Source organism: Nerophis lumbriciformis, linkage group LG11, assembly GCF_033978685.3.
Source record: "Nerophis lumbriciformis linkage group LG11, RoL_Nlum_v2.1, whole genome shotgun sequence".
Classification (NCBI taxonomy): Eukaryota; Metazoa; Chordata; class Actinopteri; order Syngnathiformes; family Syngnathidae; genus Nerophis; species Nerophis lumbriciformis.
In genome coordinates, this window is record NC_084558.2 from 48,616,938 (window position 1) to 48,631,555 (window position 14,618).

Here is a 14,618-nt window from a genome sequence, read left to right on the forward strand (position 1 = left end):
AAAAAAAAGAAGTACATTTGCAGTTGATCTACAAACATTTAAGTGTTGAAAGTAAATAAAAATGTTAACACTTAAATGACAGATATCCTGCTGAGTCCTGGGACTTTTAGTCAGATTTTTTGTTTTTTTAACAGTCATTGCTAAAAAAATAATGAACCAAAATCCGTGATATGAATTATTGACTTATTTATACATCAAATATTCCACTTTGAAAACATTTTTTGGGGAAAAATGTTTGCATATTTGAAAGAAAAACATTTTTTATGACTTATTTTTAACACTTTAGTGACTGAGACCCTTTTTGGTCCCTGTGACCTTTAGTCTGATTTTTATTTATGTATTTATTTTTAAACAATCATTGCTCAAAAAATAATAATAAATCAAAAAAATTATGAATGTTATGAATTATTGACCTATTTAAGGCTCCAGTTACTTCAAACATTTTGTGGTTTTTCCTGTTTCAACTAGTGGGTTTTGACAAAATTGCATAAAATGTTTAAAAAAAAAATAGATTTGCAGTTGATCTACAAACATTTAAGTGTTGAAAGTAAATAAAAATGTTAACACTTAAATGACAGATATCCTGCTGAGTCCTGGGACTTTTAGTCAGATTTTTTTGTTTTTTTAACAATCATTGCTCAAAAAATAATGAACCAAAATCAGTCATGAATTATTGACTTATATATACATCAAATATTCCACTTTGAGAAAAAATTTTGGGGAAAAATGTTTGCATATTTGAAAGAAAAACATTTTTTATGACTTATTTTTAACACTTTAGAGACTGAGACCCTTTTTGGTCCCTTTGACCTTTAGTCTGATTTTTATTTATGGATTTATTTTTAAACAATCATTGCTCAAAAAATAATAATGAATGTTATGAATTGACCTATTTAAGGCTCCAATTACTTTGAACGTTAAGTTTTTTCCTGTTTCAACTAGAGGGTTTTGACAAAATAGCATAAAATGTTAAAAAAAAAAATAGATTTGCAGTTGATCTATAAACATTTAAGTGTTGAAAGTAAATAAAAATGTTAACACTTAAATGACAGATATCCTGCTGAGTCCTGGGACTTTTAGTCAGATTTTTTGTTTTTTTAACAGTCATTGCTCAAAAAATAATGAACCAAAATCCGTGATATGAATTATTGACTTATTTATACATCAAATATTCCACTTTGAAAACATTTTTTGGGGAAAAATGTTTGCATATTTGAAAGAAAAACATTTTTTATGACTTATTTTTAACACTTTAGAGAATGAGACCCTTTTTGGTCCCTTTGACCTTTAGTCTGATTTTTATTTATGTATTTATTTTTAAGCAATCATTGCTCAAAAAATAATAATAAATCAAAAAAATTATGAATGTTATGAATTATTGACCTATTTAAGGCTCCAGTTACTTCAAACATTTTGTGGTTTTTCCTGTTTCAACTAGAGGGTTTTGACAAAATTGCATAAAATGTTAAAAAAAAAAATAGATTTGCAGTTGATCTATAAACATTTAAGTGTTGAAAGTAAATAAAAATGTTAACACTTAAATGACAGATATCCTGCTGAGTCCTGGGACTTTTAGTCAGATTTTTTTGTTTTTTTAACAATCATTGCTCAAAAAATAATGAACCAAAATCAGTCATGAATTATTGACTTATATATACATCAAATATTCCACTTTGAGAAAAAATTTTGGGGAAAAATGTTTGCATATTTGAAAGAAAAACATTTTTTATGACTTATTTTTAACACTTTAGAGAATGAGACCCTTTTTGGTCCCTTTGACCTTTAGTCTGATTTTTATTTATGGATTTATTTTTAAACAATTATTGCTGAAAAAATAATAATGAATGAAAATAATGAATGTTATGAATTATTGACCTATTTAAGGCTCCAATTACTTTGAACATTTTGTGGTTTTTCCTGTTTCAACTAGAGGGTTTTGACAAAATTGCATAAAATGTAAAAAAAAAAAAAAGAAGTACATTTGCAGTTGATCTACAAACATTTAAGTGTTGAAAGTAAATAAAAATGTTAACACTTAAATGACAGATATCCTGCTGAGTCCTGGGACTTTTAGTCAGATTTTTTGTTTTTTTAACAGTCATTGCTAAAAAAATAATGAACCAAAATCCGTGATATGAATTATTGACTTATTTATACATCAAATATTCCACTTTGAAAACATTTTTTGGGGAAAAATGTTTGCATATTTGAAAGAAAAACATTTTTTATGACTTATTTTTAACACTTTAGTGACTGAGACCCTTTTTGGTCCCTGTGACCTTTAGTCTGATTTTTATTTATGTATTTATTTTTAAACAATCATTGCTCAAAAAATAATAATAAATCAAAAAAATTATGAATGTTATGAATTATTGACCTATTTAAGGCTCCAGTTACTTCAAACATTTTGTGGTTTTTCCTGTTTCAACTAGTGGGTTTTGACAAAATTGCATAAAATGTTTAAAAAAAAAATAGATTTGCAGTTGATCTACAAACATTTAAGTGTTGAAAGTAAATAAAAATGTTAACACTTAAATGACAGATATCCTGCTGAGTCCTGGGACTTTTAGTCAGATTTTTTTGTTTTTTTAACAATCATTGCTCAAAAAATAATGAACCAAAATCAGTCATGAATTATTGACTTATATATACATCAAATATTCCACTTTGAGAAAAAATTTTGGGGAAAAATGTTTGCATATTTGAAAGAAAAACATTTTTTATGACTTATTTTTAACACTTTAGAGACTGAGACCCTTTTTGGTCCCTTTGACCTTTAGTCTGATTTTTATTTATGGATTTATTTTTAAACAATCATTGCTCAAAAAATAATAATGAATGTTATGAATTGACCTATTTAAGGCTCCAATTACTTTGAACGTTAAGTTTTTTCCTGTTTCAACTAGAGGGTTTTGACAAAATAGCATAAAATGTTAAAAAAAAAAATAGATTTGCAGTTGATCTATAAACATTTAAGTGTTGAAAGTAAATAAAAATGTTAACACTTAAATGACAGATATCCTGCTGAGTCCTGGGACTTTTAGTCAGATTTTTTTGTTTTTTTAACAGTCATTGCTCAAAAAATAATAAACCAAAATCTGTGATATGAATTATTGACTTATTTATACATCAAATATAATCATTTTGGGGGGGGGGGACATTTTTGCATATTTGAAAGAAAAAAAAAATGTTATGACTTATTTTTAGGGTTAGGGTTAGGGTAACTGTGTGACCTTTAGTCTGATTTTTATTTATGGATTTATTTTTTAACAGTCATTGCTCTGAAAAATAATGAACCAAAATCCTTGATATGAATTATTGACTTATTTATACATCAAATATTCCACTTTGAACATTTTTTGGGGCTGAATGTTTTTGCATATTTGAAAGAAAAAAAAAGTTATGACTTATTTTGAACACTTTAATTATAGACTGAGACCCTTTTGGGTCCCTGAGACCTTCAACATTCACCAACATGGAGGGAAGGGCTACAAATATATATATTGGTTTGGTTTTGAAAATGAAAAATATCAAAATGTTCGCCGCATGCTTGCATTTTTCAGTGTAAAAAGCTCGGACACGGCTTGGAATTCACGTCATTTAGCAACTTGGCTGAAATGTAAAATTCAAACAAATTGAACAGTTGAACATTGAAATGAAGGACGAGAGAAGAGTCAAAAGTGCCGGAACTTCCTGCTTGTAAAAGTGGTCATGGATGAAATGAAGGCACTTGACTAGTAGCGATGAACCTGCAACCTCAAACTATTCCTAAGGCAGTCGGGGCTCGCGGCAACAAGAAGAAAACAACTCTCTAGTTTACAGATTCAACATGGAGCTGACATGTTCCTTGTCAAAGTGTGAAGACGTCCCGCCTTCGGCGCTAACGAGGCGCCTTCATTAGCAGGACAGTCTGGCAACATCAGCACCTTGGACACTTCAAGTCTTTAACAGTCGACTCCTCCATTCGCATGGAGTGTGGTTTAGTTATGCAGCCACCAGGGGGCGCCGTTAGAACAAGATGGGCTTGCCGGCGGTTTTTTCCTGCACGTAGGAGGTGAAGCGCTTCAGGAACTTGGGGTACTCCCTCTTGGCCACCGCCCTCAGCACCGAGGCGGGCGCCCAGCCTCCAGGATTCACTGTGGACACACAAAATATTCTCATTATCTTCACATAATAATAATAATAATATTAGGTCTAACCTACGCAGTGGCCTAGTGGTTAAGGGTGTCCGTCGTGAGTTCAAACCCCGGCCGAGTCATACCAAAGACGGTAAAAATGGGAGCCATTACCTCCCTGCTTGGCACTCAGCATCAAGGATTGGAATTGGGGGTTAAATCACCAAAAATTATTCCCGGGCGCGGCCACCGCTGCTGCTCACTGCTCCCCTCACCTCCCAGGGGGTGAACAAGGGGATGGGTCAAATGCAGAGGACAAATTTCACCACACCTAGTGTGTGTGTGTGACAATCATTGGTACTAGAGATGTCCGATATCATCAGCCGATAAATGCTTTAAAATGTGATATCGGAAATTTTTGGTATCGGTTTCAAAAAGTAAAATGTATGACTTTCTAAAACGCCGCTGTGTACACGGACGTAGGGAGAAGTACAGAGCGCCAATAAACCTTAAAGGCACTGCCCAATCACATAATATCTACAGCTTTTCACATACACAAGTGAATGCAAGGCCTACTTGGTCAACAGCCATACAGGTCACAGTGAGGGTGGCCGTATAAACAACTTTAACACTGTTACAAATATGCGCCACACTGTGAACCCACACCAAACAAGAATGACAAACACATTTCGGGAGAACACCCGCGCCGTAACACAACAGAACAAATACCCAGAACCCCTTGCAGCACTAACTCTTCCGGGACGCTACAATATACACCCCCCGCCTACCTCAACCTCCTCATGCTCTCTCAGGGAGAGCATGTCCCAAATTCCAAGCTGCTGTTTTGAGGCATGTTAAAAAAAATAATGCACTTTGTGACTTCAATAATAAATATGGCAGTGCCATGTTGGCACTTTTTCCCATAACTTGAGTTGATTTATTTTGGAAAACCTTGTTACATTGTTTAATGCATCCAGCGGGGGATCACAACAAAATTAGGCATAATAATGTGTTAATTCCACGACTGTATATATCGGTATCGGTTGATATCGGAATCGGTAATTAAAGATTTGGACAATATCGGCAAAACAGCCATTATCGGACATCTCTAATTGATACTTTAACTAATGATGATGATCAGAATCAGACATCTTTTTACATAGCTCGGTTGGTAGAGTGGCCGTGCCAGCAACTCGAGGGTTCCAGGTTCGATCCCCGCTTCCGCCATCCTTGGGCAAGACACTTTACCCACCTGCTCCCAGTGCCACCCACACTGCTTTAAATGTAACTTAGATATTGGCTTTCACTATGTAAAAAAACGCTTTGAGTCACTAGAGAAAAGCGCTACATAAATATAATTCACTTCACTTTTTATTAGCTGTCCAATGCAAAGCCTGTGTCATTATTTATTCATTTATTTTTGACTTTTTAATCCAAAAATAAAATGTGCTTTTTGTTAGAGATGGACTGTTGATAAGCGATATTCCAACATGAATATTACACGGCTTTCAGTTGTTTTTAAACATGATTTTTTAGTAAAGGTGGCACCAGTAGACATGTAAAACACATTTAATACGTGTGTCTAAGAGGACATTTGCATTGAAAATGGGTAAAAATATGGCATTTATACTCCATTTTATACCAGTTTATGGATTTAATACATTGTAAGGTTTCCTCAAACAATTCTGGGCTCCTTCACGTCGATTATAAATTGAAACATTTTTCAAGACGGCTGGGTGTTACCGAAAGTATGAGAATGTGTGAGCTGCTGCCTGCTCTTCCTCACCTATAAAACATTGTCCCGTGTGTCAAGATGTTTACACAAACTTTAGGTTTTAGGAGAGATATCTTCTCTGTCGCTTTATTTGACTGAATGACGGAACATGAAAGTCGTGGCGCACATTTAATGAGCCCGCGCTCCGAGTGTTGTGGACGGAGGCTCGTACTGATTGCTGCTGCAGGAGCCAAAACAAAGACGCCAGGAAAGAAGGACAAAAACTGGATCTTGAGGTTTTGCATACCTGCCAACTACTCCGGTTTTCATCAACCTATTCCGGGTTACGGTTGCAGTGATAAAAAATACGGTTTTTCATTCATTAAAAACCTTTTTTTTTTTTTAAGTTTTATTCACGAAATCGCGTAACAACAATGACAATCGACACTGCTTCCCGGAACTTCCTATCGAGCCATTCCGAATGCCATGCGGTGCTATTTATAGCACCGCTGCCAAGCACGAGGCCATTGTTTCCAAACGAGCGAACGATCATGGAATCAGCCGGAGAAAAATCGCATACGAGTCTTAAACCGAAAAGAAAACTGCAGTCATTCCGTGAAGAATATTCAAAAGCCTATCCGGGAATAATTATCCCTTCCAAAAAGGGTGAAAACTACGCGAATTGCACCTTGCGCAGACAAGATTTTTCGATCGGACACGGAGGAATTAGCGATGTAAAAGACCACGTTGGGACAAAAAAACACAAGTCTAATGCCGTTGCTAGCGATACAAGTGGAAAACTTTCAACGTTTTTCGTCGCCCAAACAGATTCTTTGGATGTGATAAATGCCGAAGTTTTATTTACGGAGGCAATAATTGAGCAAACAAAAAGGTAATGACACCAATGTTATCTATTGGAATTGTTTAGTACTGTTATACTGTTAAAAGTGTTTATACTATTTATGCTTTCAAGTCCAAGTTGAAGAAATCTTGTTAAATGTTGACAGCATAACTACCAAAATACAGAAGTATGTCCTTAATATTTTTGCAGTGCTATTTCTGTTGACAAGTTCAAATGATTACATTAGAGATGTGATGTGCCACTTTTCAAGTGTCTGATGGCTTCAATTAATTTTCATGAATTTTTCATATTTTGAATTCTTTTGAAAGGCTTACAAAAAAAACTACATTTGAATTGTAATTCCATGCTATTGACAGGACTATTAATTGGAATGAAGTTAGCTTACCATGTTTACAGTATGATAATTGTGATAGAAATGTGAATTTTAGGCACAGAATATTTTTTACAATTGAACAAGGCAGTAGATTATACAAGCTTGGACAGAAAGTTAATAATGACAGTACTGTTTTACCATTTGTTTACTGTAAAAAGTGTTTATACTATTTATACTTTCAATTAACAAATTGAAGTCTTGTGAAAGGTTGACAGGATAACTGGCATTAACTGTCAAAATAATGTCAAACTATTGAAGTTAGCTTACAGAATAAACATGTCAATCAACCCATATGATTTTTGCTGTAATATTTTTGTTTTGAAAAGTCACTGTGACTGATAGAAAAGTGATGGTTTTAGCAACATTTTAACCTGTCTGAATGCTAATAATCATTTTTGCGTCGCCCTGAACCCCCCACCTGGACTTTGTCCTGGACCTACCGGGGCCTGCGGACCCCTGGACCCTGGCTACTAGGTTTTTCTGATTTCAAAAGTTGGCAGGTATGGTTTTGCCAGGTAAGCCGAGGAGACACACTGTGAAGGATTCTGTCGAACTAAAAATAAATGCCCTGGCAGATATCAAAACATATTCAGGGAAAAGTATCGACAATGGAAGTTTTTTTTTTTGTTGTAATGAATGTTGTGGTTTTTATCATATTGTAGTTATTTATTGCACTTTGCATTCATATTTTGCTGCTTTTTAAATTGTTGTGTTTTGCTTGATTGTAAAAGATACACAACTTTTAAGGAGCTGGTCTGAGAAGTAAATATGTTGTTAATATTCAGTGTTTTATTGTTCATAGTTTATATTGTAAATCTCACTGTCTTTATTTTCATGTACATTTTGGGTGTCCCGTTCAGTAAAAAACTGTAAAATCCCATTCCGTTTTTTTGGAGGTGGTCTGTCATAACTTTTTTAGAACTCTATCGGACATTGTGACTTTATTATCGAGGAGCTGGTCTGAGAAGTAAAAGATGTTCATATGTTGTTAAAGACCTACTGAAAGCCACTACTACCGACCACGCAGTCTGATAGTTATTATATATCAATGATGAAATCTTAACATGCCAACACATGCCAATACGGCCGGGTTAGCTTACTAAAGTGCAATTTTAAATTTCGCGCGAAATATCCTGCTGAAAACGTCTCGGTATGATGACGTCAGCGCGTGACGTCACGGATTGTAGAGGACATTTTGGGACAGCATGGTGGCCAGCTATTAAGTCGTCTGTTTTCATCGCAAAATTCCACAGTATTCTGGACATCTGTGTTGGTGAATCTTTTGCAATTTGTTCAATGAACAATGGAGACAGCAAAGAAGAAAGCTGTAGGTGGGAAGCGGTGTATTGCGGCAGGTGTTGTGCCGGATAACGCACCCCCGCCGTAGAATGCACCCCCTGACTGGTGTGCCGGATAACACAGCCGGTGTTTCATTGTTTACATTCCCGAAAGATGACAGTCAAGCTTTACCATTGAAATGGGACAACAGAGACTCTTACCAGGAGGACTTTGAGTTGGATACGCAGACGCGGTACCGTGAGTACGCTTCCAAACATTTGATCGCTTGCCCGTACGTGCGTGCCGCTATGTGCATGTCACGTACGTAACTTTGGGGACTTTGGGGAAATGTATGTGCTGTATGAACTTTGGGGAGGTGAACGGTACTTTGGGCTGTGGGATTGAGTGTGTTGTGCAGGTGTTTGAGTTGTATTGGCGGGTTATATGGACGGGATGGGGGAGGTGTTTGTTATGCGGGATTAATTTGTGGCATATTAAATATAAGCCTGGTTGTGTTGTGGCTAATAGAGTATATATATGTCTTGTGTTTATTTACTCTTTTAGTCATTCCCAGCTGAATATCAGGTCCCACCCACCTCTCACAGCATCTTCCCTATCTAGTCCTTCACTCTCACTTTCCTCATCCACCAATCTTTCATCCTCGCTCAAATTAATGGGGAAATCGTCGCTTTCTCGGTCCGAATCGCTCTCGCTGCTGGTGGCCATGATTGTAAACAATGTGCAGATGTGAGGAGCTCCACAACCTGTGACGTCACGCTACTCGTCTGCTACTTCCGGCACAGGCAAGGCTTTTTTATCAGCGACCAAAAGTTGCGAACTTTATCGTCGATGTTCTCTATTAAGTCCTTTCAGAAAATGAAATGATCAAGTATGACACATAGAATGGACCTGCTATCCCCGTTTAAATAAGAAAATCGCATTTCAGTAGGCCTTTAATATTCAGTGTTTTATTGTTCATAGTTTATATTGTAAATCCCACTGTCTTTATTTTCGTGTACATCAAGGGTTGGAATTGGGGGTTAAATCACCAAAAACTATTTCCGGGCGCAGCCACTGTTGCTGCTCACTGCTCCCCTCACCTCCCAGGGGGTGATCAAGGGTGATGGGTCAAATGCAGAGAATCATTTCGCCACACCTAGTGTGTGTGTGTGACAATCATTGCTACTTTAACTTAATTTTGGGTGTCCCCTTAATTAAAAAACTGTAAAATTCCGTTCTTTTTTTTTTTAAGGTGGTCTGTCATATCTTTTTTTAGAACTCTATCGGACATTGTGACTTTTGGTATTAGTGTTCTGGAAAAAAAGGGACCCCAACACACATACTGTACAGCAGGTTTTTACAGCTAAATGTGTACCGTATTTTTCGGACTATAAGTCGCAGTTTTTTTCATAGTTTGGCCGGGCTCCAGTGCGACTTATATATGTTTTTTTCCTTCTTTATTATGCATTTTCGGCAGGTGCGACTTATACTCCGAAAATTACGGTATACATCATTTATACCAGGGGTGCTCACACTTTTTCTGCAGGCGAGCTACTTTTCAATTGATCAAGTCGTGGGGATCTACCTCATTCATATATATCATTTATATTTACTTATTTATGAAATATATGTTTTTGTTAACAAGTTAAAGGTGTTTAATGATAATGCAAGCATGTTTAACACATATAGTTACTATTGTTAATACATTAAAGGTGTTTAATGATAATACAAGTATGTTTAATACATATAGTTAATATTGTTAACAACTTAAAGGTGTTTAAAGATAATACAAGCATGTTTAACACATATAGTTAATATTGTTAATAAGTTAAAGGTGTTTAATGATAATACAAGCATGTTTAATACATATAGTTAATATTGTTAACAAGTTAAAGGTGTTTAAAGATAATACAAGCATGTTTAACACATATACCGGTAGTTAATATTGTTAACAAGTTAAAGGTGGTTAAAAATGATACAAGCATGTTTAACACAAATGGTGTTTAAAGATAATGCAAACATGTTTAACACATATAGTTAATATTGTTAACAAGTTAAAGGTGGTTAAAGATAATACAAGCATGTTTAACACATATAGTTAATATTGTTAACAAGTTAAGGGTGGTTAAAAATGATACAAGCATGTTTAACACAAATGGTGTTTAAAGATAATGCAAACATGTTTAACACATATAGTTAATATTGTTAACAAGTTAAAGGTGGTTAAAAATAATACAAGCATGTTTAACACAAATAGTTAATATTGTTAACAACTTAAAGGTGGTTAAAGATAATACAAGCATGTTTAACACATATAGTTAATATTGTTAACAAGTTAAAGCTGTTTAATGATAATACAAGCATGTTTAACACATATAGATTCCTTTCTTTCATGAAGACAAGAATATAAGTTGGTGTATTACCTGATTGTGATGACTTGCATTGATTGGAATCAGACAGTGGTGATGATAACGTCCGCATTTTCGAATGGAGGAGAAAAAAAGTCCTCCTTTCTGTCCAATACCACATGAAAGTGGTTGGTTTTTGGCATCTTATTTGTCCAGCTTCCGTACTCCTTTGTATACACTTTACAAGAAATACATTGTCGGCAAACTCCGTAGCTTGCTAGCTTGTGCACGCCAGCTTTCTGAGACTCTTGTTTTGGTAGCGCAGGCAGGATGAAGCAGAGCTTTTATTGTGCAACTGTGCAGTCGGTCATTGGAGTTTTGACGACAGGTACGGCGCCAGAGTCTGTTGAAATAAAGTGTTTCTCGCCTTCCAGTCGGTAATTTTAATGAGCTGGCAGCAGCCAGCGTCATCTCAGAAGACCCTCGGGTGCCGTGAATGTCAATCAAGTGACGTCATAGTGAAGATTTATGATCGCTCATTTTTAGGACTATTTTTTTAATGCCTGGCTGGTGATCGACTGACACACCCTCCGAGATCGACCGGTAGATCGCGATCGACGTAATGAGCACCCCTGATTTATACACATACATATTGGCCCCCCAGACACATTTTTTCTCTCAATGTGGCCCTTGAGTCAAAATATTTGCCCAGCCACAAAATGTGTTTCTCAGCTGTGTAATACACTTTTCCACCACTTGTGGCAGTAATGAGAATATCAGTGTGGAGTTTAAGTCATAGAAGTTTGTAAAGCAGAAAAAAGTGGTCAAGCTGTGTTTACATTTTAAAGTAATCATGAATAAGTCAAAATCAGTTTGATTATTATTTTATATTATTTTTCTAATCCGCCTGACCGAAGCCTAATAAAGAGATGTGAATATTTGGTGCGCACTAACCATTGGCCACGTAGGTGATTTTGCACAGGACGTTGTCTCTGCTGATCTCCTTGTCGCCCTCTGGTGGACTGACCAGGGTCTGGCAGATCATGGCGATGTTGATCTTGGCGCGGACGCAGCGGCTGCTTGGCTGAGGCGTGGGCGGAAGAAGGCCAAAAGTTAGCGGGAGCGGCCGACGGGAATGTCCGTCCACCCGTCTCACCTGCGCGTTGTCGTGGTCCACGGAGAAGTTGCACACCAGCCAGGTGTCGGGGTCGCTCTCGTTGCTCGCCATGATCTTGCGCATGGCCGACAGGTAAAGGACGTCCCGCTGGGAGGCGGGCCACACCCTCTGCAGCACACGCACACACACATAAGCTCCACCCATCAAGCAAAGGTAGACGAGCGTCCAGGCCTTACCTTGTGTGTTTGGTAGACGATGACGGCGTTGTCTGACAGCGTCTCCACGATGTTGAAGCTCTCGATGGTGGCTGCGGAGAGCGAGAGGCGGCGGTGAGACAAGGGTGTGTTGGGACTAGTGAGGACAGGCGGTGTGGGGACATACTCTCCCAGTCGTTGCGGTAGGCGGTGTCCCAGAAGTAGTGACACACCTCGTGGCCCGTCACACCCTTCACTGAGTGGGTGGCCTTCAGTGGGTCCAAAACTATCCCGTTTTCCTCCACCTCTCTGCGGTACACCTGGTGGACGTACACACTTGTAGTCCCTCACTCAACTACGTCAACATTGGATTCGGTTCTTGATTCACAATCATTACTTCTTTTTTTTTTAAATAACATTTTATGTTTAACTACATTCCTTCATAAAATAGATACGGTATTTTTCGGACTATAAGTCGCAGTTTTTTTCATAGTTTGGCCGCACCTTATACATACCTTTTTTAACCTTTTATTTAACTAATGTTACCTTCAATTTAACCTTTAGTTTTCTATTTACCTTCTTGGACCGTCTTTGACCTCATTGTACATTCTTTTACCCCATTATAGTCCTCCTTTTATCATCTTTTGTTTACCTTTTTTTTTTTATACCTCCTATTGAACTTATTTTACCTTCTTCAATCCTTTTTTTTACCCTTTTAATTACCTTCTATTCACCTTATTCTACCTTTTATTTGCCTTCTTTGGTCGTCTTTTTCTACTGTATCCTTTTTTTTACCTTCTATTTGCTTCTTATTTACCTTCTTTGACTGTATTTTACCTTATATAATATTTTATTTACCTTGTATTGATCATTTATTTACCTTGTTTCTAACTCGATTTAACTTTTAGTTACCTTCTTTTAACATTCTTTGACATTTTTTACCTTCTATATCCCTTTTTTCTACCTTTTACCTTCTATTTAGCTTATTTATTTTTTATTTACATTCTTTGGCCCTCTTTTACCTTATACATACCTTTTTTAACCTTTTATTTAACTAATGTTACCTTCAATTTAACCTTTAGTTTATTTTCTATTTACCTTCTTGGACCGTCTTTGACCTCATTGTACATTCTTTTACCCTATTACCGTACTTTTCGGACTATAAATCACAGTTTTTTTCATAGTTTGGCCGGGGGTGCGACTTATACTCAGGAGCGACTTATGTGTGAAATGATGAACACATTAGCGTAAAATATCAAATAATATTATTGATCTCATTCACGTAAGAGACTAGACGTATAAGATTTCATGGGATTTAGCGATTAGGAGTGACAGATTGTTTGGTAAACGTATAGCATGTTCTATATGTTATAGTTATTTGACTGACTCTTACCATAATATGTTACGTTAACATACCAGTTGGTTATTTATGCCTCATATAACGTACACTTATTCAGCCTGTTGTTCACTATTCCTGATTTATTTTAAATTGCCTTTCAAATGTCTATTCTTGCTGTTGGCTTTTATCAAATACATTTCCCCAAAAAATGCGACTTATATGTTTTTTTCCTTCTTTATTATGCATTTTCGGCCGGTGCGACTTATACTCCGAAAAATACAGTATATAGTCCTTTTATCTTTTGTTCACCTTTTTTTTTTATACCTCCTATTGAACTTATTTTACCTTCTTCAATCCTTTTTTTTACCTTTTATTTACCTTATTTTTCCTTTTATCGACAACAATTACCTTCTATTTACCTTATTCTACCTTTTATTTACCTTCTTTGATCATCTTTTCCTACTGTATCCTTTTTTTACCTTCTATTTACTTCTTATTTACTTTCTTTGACTTGTCTTTTAACTTATATAATATTTTATTTACCTTGTATTGATCATTTATTTACCTTGTTTCTAACTCGATTTAACTTTTAGTTACCTTCTTTAAACATTCTTGGACATTTTTTACCTTCTATATCCCTTTTTTCTACCTACTTTTACCTTCTATTTAGCTTATTTACTTTTTATTTACATTCTTTGGCCCTCTTTTACCTTATACATACCTTTTTTAACCTTTTATTTAACTAATGTTACCTTCAATTTAGCCTTTAGTTTATTTTCTATTTACCTTCTTGGACCGTCTTTGACCTCATTGTACATTCTTTTACCCTATTATATAGTCCTTCTTTTATCTTTTGTTTACCTTTTTTTTTATACCTCCTATTGAACTTATTTTACCTTCTTCAATCCTTTTTTTTTTACCTTTTTATGTACCTTATTTTTCCTTTTATCTACAACAATTACCTTCTATTTACCTTATTCTACCTTCTTTGATCGTCTTTTCCTACTGTATCCTTTTTTTACCTTCTACAGGTAAAAGCCAGTAAATTAGAATATTTTGAAAAACTTGATTTATTTCAGTAATTGCATTCAAAAGGTGTAACTTGTACATTATATTTATTCATTGCACACAGACTGATGCATTCAAATGTTTATTTCATTTAATTTTGATGATTTGAAGTGGCAACAAATGCAAATCCAAAATTCCGTGTGTCACAAAATTAGAATATTACTTAAGGCTAATACAAAAAAGGGATTTTTAGAAATGTTGGCCAACTGA

General features: G+C 35.7%; 1 protein-coding gene across 4 annotated transcripts in view; it reads right to left on the minus strand.

Moving 5' to 3' along the window:
• Positions 1 to 3,407: 3,407 nt before the first annotated feature.
• Positions 3,408 to 14,618, minus strand: part of LOC133610181 (ceramide transfer protein-like) — a 63,386-nt gene continuing 52,175 nt past the window's right edge. For all 4 annotated transcript variants that reach the window (XM_061966274.2, XM_061966273.2, XM_061966272.2 and 1 more), the window contains 5 exons: positions 12,189 to 12,321; positions 12,044 to 12,114; positions 11,847 to 11,975; positions 11,645 to 11,774; positions 3,408 to 4,136 (listed from right to left, as the gene is read on the minus strand). In XM_061966274.2, coding sequence (XP_061822258.1) covers positions 4,009 to 4,136; positions 11,645 to 11,774; positions 11,847 to 11,975; positions 12,044 to 12,114; positions 12,189 to 12,321 — 591 coding nt within the window. In that variant the 3' untranslated portion in view covers positions 3,408 to 4,008. The remainder of the gene's footprint in view (positions 4,137 to 11,644; positions 11,775 to 11,846; positions 11,976 to 12,043; positions 12,115 to 12,188; positions 12,322 to 14,618) is intronic.